General features: G+C 42.4%; 1 protein-coding gene across 1 annotated transcript; it reads right to left on the bottom strand.

The window, feature by feature from the left end:
* Positions 1–3,128: 3,128 nt before the first annotated feature.
* On the bottom strand, positions 3,129–5,611 carry LOC143607640 (epoxide hydrolase 2-like). Its single transcript, XM_077083017.1, has 3 exons — positions 4,905–5,611; positions 3,652–3,896; positions 3,129–3,559 (listed from the first exon to the last, which is right to left on the bottom strand). Exons 1-3 carry the CDS (start codon positions 5,382–5,384, stop codon positions 3,313–3,315), a joined length of 972 nt encoding a protein of 323 aa, XP_076939132.1. The 5' UTR covers positions 5,385–5,611; the 3' UTR covers positions 3,129–3,312.
* Between the last annotated feature and the right edge of the window lie 241 nt (positions 5,612–5,852).

The following is a 5,852-nucleotide window of genomic DNA, read 5'->3' as shown; positions in this document are numbered from 1 at the left end:
ACTTTTGACACTTCATAATGAGCAATGTGTGTAGTGATGACTAGAGGACTGCTGATAGAAGGGCCTCCCCTGATTCTTGGGAAGATTACTTGTTGCTCGCGCCAATCTCCTTGGACTTGCGCGCTTCTCTTTCTCGATCTTTGCCCTTGCCTTCCTCCCTCGGCTACACAGATTCTTTTGAACTTTTTGTTGGCTGAGGCTCCATCTGGTTGTTCATTCTCTGGTCTTGGGTTTTTCACCAGGTGAGCCAACTTGCCTGATTTCACATCTCTTTCAATCGCATCCTTCAAATGGTGGCATGCATCGGTGTTGTGCCCTGTGGACTTGTGAAACTCACAATACTTGCCACTGTTTGGTGGTTCCTTATAGTGTAGTGGCTTGGGGCTTTTAAACTGGACATTCTCTGTGCTTAACACTTGTGAAGGCGTTTTAGTGAGGGGAGTCCATATTCTTGGTAGACGTCTGTTAGGCTCTCTGCCCCCTCCCTCTTGTCACCCTCTCCGCGATTACGACTGTCTTTTTGGGGCTGGGGTGAGCTTGGTTGCGCCTGCTTTTATGCGGGAGAAAAACTGGTTTGTTGCAACCTGGACCATACAGAGTTTTGTTTGCCCCTCCTTTCGTTGTTGCGCGGTGCTTCTGCTTGGTGCCCTCTTTCTCTTGCTCTATCTTGGGCAATTTGTTTTTCATTTCGCGCGAAGACTCGCGATGCTTCCATTAGCTTAGCCCAAGTGGTTGGCATGCCATCTCTGCTCACGAGAGCTCTGCGGAGTTGATCACTGCGCGCACCTTGTATAAAGGGCACGCGCAAGAGTTGCTCAGTGATACCTCCAATTGCAAGAGATTCCTGATTGAAACGAGTTATGTAGTCTTCAATCGTTTCATCATTCCTGCGCACGCAGTGCATGATGTCATCAGGGTCGCGCGTGTGTCTGCGCTGCTGTACGAAGTGAGCTTGGAACTTCTCCAATAGCTCTTCGAACCCATCGATTTGCCCAGTCGGCAAGCTTTCGAACCAGACACGCGCTGCGCCCGTGAGGCAGCGAGCAAACATGTGACACCATGTTGGCATCGTCCAGCTTTCTAGGTTTCCAGTGTTATAAAAACCTTGTAAGAAATCGTCTGGATCTGTTGTGCCATCGTACTTGCCCAACCCACTTGGCATCTTGGTTTTGTGTTGAATGGGAGCCTTCGCGATGCGCTCAGTGAATTTTGAATGCTTCACCAAGATGGCTGGCCTGTACGGTGTGGTTACGTCCACTTGCCCTCTCGCTGGTGGGTTGTACGGTGTGTACAGATCCAGATCGGCTTTGGCTCCAGGCGTCATGTTCATGTGCGCGCGGAGCTGTGAGCCTCCTGCATGAGTATCTCGCGTCTTCCTCATGCTGTGCACTTCTTCATCACTAAAATCAGCGTGTTCAGTGTGAACAGAGTGACCATCTTCCGGCGCGCGCACCCTTTTTGTTGTTCCTTGAATGGTTTGCTTATCAAACGCGAGCCTTTGTGTTAGGTCGGCTAACTTTTTGTGTTTGACCAGCTCATTGTATTTGTCCATTAAACGCCGTTGTTCGTTTATGAGCCATTCTTTAGGGTCATTTGTTTCATCTTCTGGACCCATTGGTCCTTTTTGTTTCGCGCCGGTCAAATTTTGGAACGTGAGATCGTCTGAAGGAGTTTCAGTCTGGCTATGAGGAGTTGTGATGAAGGGATGGTTACTGGTGGTGCGCGCAGAATCACGCGGCACCCTCAGAAACTGCTGTCGAGGATTAACATCCTCACGCTCAATATCCTCCAGAACTTGATCGCTGTTTAGAACACCAGAAACCATGGTGAAGTTTTTCAGAGAGAACTGATGAGATTTTGTTGCCGTTGTAACAGGTGATGGCGCCAATGAAGAAACGTGGATCGGCTCACTGGTAGACGATCAACTTTCCTCGGGTATGAGTATGCTATTTCACCGATGGTTCTTCGGAGTATGAGTTCTTCCACCTACAAAACGAGCAGCACCGTGAACTTACCCCTCAGAAAGGGACAGAGGGGTCCTCTTTGGGGTAACCCTCCGGTGTGAGAATAAGAGATTGTAGGAGAAGATAATAATAATCTGAGAGTGAGTAAGGAATTGGAATGTATTTTCTTGCTTACCTCCCCTTGTGGAGGTGGTGTGGTATTTATAGTGTTAGGGTTTCCAATGATTGGGCTCAGATCCCATTAGGGCCTTTTTGGCCTCCTCCTATTGCTTTGCGCCACGTGTCCTTAGGACACCTGGTGCTTTTTCATTGATTATTCTCTGACCCAGGCATTTTACCTGACCCATGTGCAATCACGTGGTAGCACATGGGTTTTGCTGAGTTGTCCACCTTTCATTGGCAGCTGTCAACATCAGCATATTCTTATTCCTTAAAGGATACCTTCTGGAAGGTTGTCTGACGAGCACAATCAAGGTTGTCCTTATCCTGATTTGGATAAGGACGAGGTTGATTATGTGCACGTGTGATATGCGCCTATCTTGAGGATGCGCGAAGTCTTCTCTTTATTCTCACGCGCAGATGTTTCATGCGCAGATGTGATATGCGCAAGCATATGTAATATGCGCCACGCGCAGATGTGATATGCGTGAGCATATATGATGCGTGAGCATGCGATATGCGCCACGCGCAGATGCGCCACGCGCAGATGTGATATGCGTGAGCATATATGGTGCGCGAGCATGTGATACGCGTGAGCATATGTGATGCGTGAGCATATGTGATGCGTGAGCATATGTGATATGCGCCGTGCGCATAGGTTTTGGCTTTGTGCCTTCATGATATCTTGATTTCAAGCCTCTTGTCTATATCTTGTGGGTTGACCCGCCCCGCTCGATGTTAAGGCGGGTACATACCTCTTCAGTTGTGATTGAAGGTGCTGCTCATTTCATCACTCAAGAAATCCCTGATAAAGTCAATAAACACATCTTTGACTTTCTCCAGAAGTTCTAGATTTGTTTTTTTAGTACTCCATTTGGTTCCATGATCTAATAAGTCAATAAGCACATCTTATATGTGTGTAGAATCTGTTGTGTCGGCATTTCCTTTAATGTTTGTAGACTAAATAACGACTTATGTGTTTTAATTTAATGCATTTGCACCTCGGAGGGTTCGTCGTGTAACAATATAACGAACACCACATGGCTGCCGTATTAGTTGTACGGAATTTAAAACCAAAGATCATTTCATAAAGGTTAAATTGTTACAATAACTCAAAGAAATCACAAAATAATTTTCATTACATTTATTTATTTGTAGCAAACCAACATGAGGATACATAATTTAGAAATTAAAATTTTTGTAGAAACTCAATTATGTGTTTGTTTACTTCATCAGGCTTCTCTTGGTTGATGAAGTGTGCAACACCTTCCATGACAACAACATCCTCCAACAACGGAACATCTTTCTTAAACTGATCACCAATGATGTAGTCCTTCAACCCGGGCATATGATAGGTCAAATCCAGGTCTCCGATGATGAATTTTGTCGGCACCGTCACTTTTGCACCCTTCCATGCCGTCGTCAGCTCCCAACTCCTACAATCATTTTGTAGAAAAAATAATTTCAAAAAAGATACATTTTCACAAAAATATATGTTATATATAGTTGTAACTAATTAATTACTTACAAATGAGAAGCTCGATAATAGTTGACTGCCCCAGTAATACCAGTCTTTTGAAGGTAGCTAGCAAAGTATTGAACATCTTCTTCTGACAACCAAGGTGGCAAAGTGGCTGGCGTATCACCTGGTGAATATCGAAATCCTTCACCTTTAGGAAAATATATTTGATCGGGTTCGCGGTATGTCAAGAACTTTTTCATAACTGTTTCGGCACTCATTTTGCCCAACTCGGCTTCAATATCTCCTGGTTTCTACACCAAAATTAAATACTTACAAATAATAAATAATTATCATTCACAGATCAAAATTAAATAAAATTGGTTTATGGCAGTCAAAATTAGTTAACTAAGTAATATACTATGAATTCAAGAGAGTACATGACAGAGACAACATATCCTTCACATATATAATTTTATATAATCATTATGCAATATCATATCAAACACTTAGGCCATCCGTAGTGGACATGGTCTATGGGCGAAATTGGGCGATGGCCGGCGAGAACAACCCCCACCTTCCGGCGATTTTAGAGGGGATAAGGGGACGGGTAATTGTCGCCGCTTCCCTTCTAATTTTTATTATTATAATAATTGATTTTGTGTGTGTATATATATATTGGGCTATAACACCATTACACCTTAAAAATAAAAACTCATCCTTTGTTGACTGAACGCTACATTACGCAAAACGTCTCATACTGTAACCCATCCGTTACACATAGCCTTATAAAAGATAAAAGACGTGTAGGTAAAAGATCTATCTGGAATACCACATTTTTTAACGTAAAACAAAATCAATCAATTCATTTTTAATCTTAAACTAATTTAATAATATAAAATAATATCAAATGCAATGTTTATTTACCTTCTATAAAATTTAAAAAATACAATGTTTACCTTCTATCAAATGCTAGCATTTTGTGTATGCTAGCATTTAATTTTAAAAATAAAATACTTGGACTGCTACCTTTTGTGTGTGTTAGCATCTAATAAATAAAGTTACATTTTGTGTGGCTTACCTTTTGTGTGTTAGCATTTAATAAATAAAATATTTAGACCGAGTGTAATGGTTTCACCCAAAACGCCCCACCTTCACATGATTGGTAGGAGAGTTTTGTGACAGGAACAGTAATTAATTTATGGGGGCGTTTCCCACAAATCGACGAGGCCAAATTCGCCCCCATAACACCCGGTGTGCTCGGCGCTATGGGCACCATAGCACCCAAAACATTTGGTCTTAGGATCCAAGCAAAGCATTACCTGAAATCTACTCATGTAGTGGTCCTCTCCATGGGCTCTTGTGAGCAATGTAGCCATGTCTCCATCCGGGTTCCACGGCAGAAACGGCACACTCATGTTCACCAAGCCCTTCACTTTGTCCGGCCTAAACATGCACAAATGCCAAGCAATAATCGCACCCCAGTCATGACCAACAACAAACACCTTCTCACCTTCTTTAGCAAAGGCATCAATGACCCCAACCATGTCACCAACCAGATGGTGGATGGTGAACTTGGTGGGGTCATTGTTCGGTGCACCAGTGGTATCACCATACCCACGAAGGTCTGGGGCCACGGCTCGATAGGCGTGGCCCGCCAAGAATAGAATCTGGTGACGCCAGGAGTACCAGAGTTCTGGAAAACCGTGGATGAATAAGACTAGTGGACCGGATTCACCCTTGTGTGCTATGTGGATGTTGAGGCCGTTGGTGCTTATTGTTTTGTGTTCTATACCCTCCATTGATATTGGTTTTTTTTTTTTTTTCTTTTCTTATGAGAAGAATGGAAAATGATGTGATAAGATTTAGGATAGTATCATATATCATATATAGGCAGTGATTGTGAAAGCAAATATATGTATTTTATATGTAAGAGATGGAGATATTCTAGATATGTTCAATGTCAACTGGCTGTTCATATGTCGGCTTGACATTATATGGTGCAAAAGGATCACGTCTCATATAAAATAATCCCAATTCCCAAGCCACAATCCATTTATAGTAATTATTAGATTAGATGATGTAATGTCTTAAATGTGATTTTCTATCATACGTACATATGATTAAATTAAATAGTAAATAAAAAAACCTAGCATTCGTCCGGTTATGACAACATCGTCTGGCTAGAGTGAGTTAACGAGACATTCTAATTTAAAGTGTATAGACATAAATAAAAAAAAGAAAATATATCGTTGTTCTAAAATAAATTA

The sequence above is a fragment of the Bidens hawaiensis genome, unplaced genomic scaffold (genome assembly GCF_021521415.1).
Source record: "Bidens hawaiensis isolate Kalapana, Puna unplaced genomic scaffold, B.hawaiensis_p1.1 tig00084395_1, whole genome shotgun sequence".
NCBI lineage: Eukaryota > Viridiplantae > Streptophyta > Magnoliopsida > Asterales > Asteraceae > Bidens > Bidens hawaiensis.
Note: the sequence above shows the minus strand (reverse complement) of the source record. Positions and strands in the feature narration are given on the sequence as shown.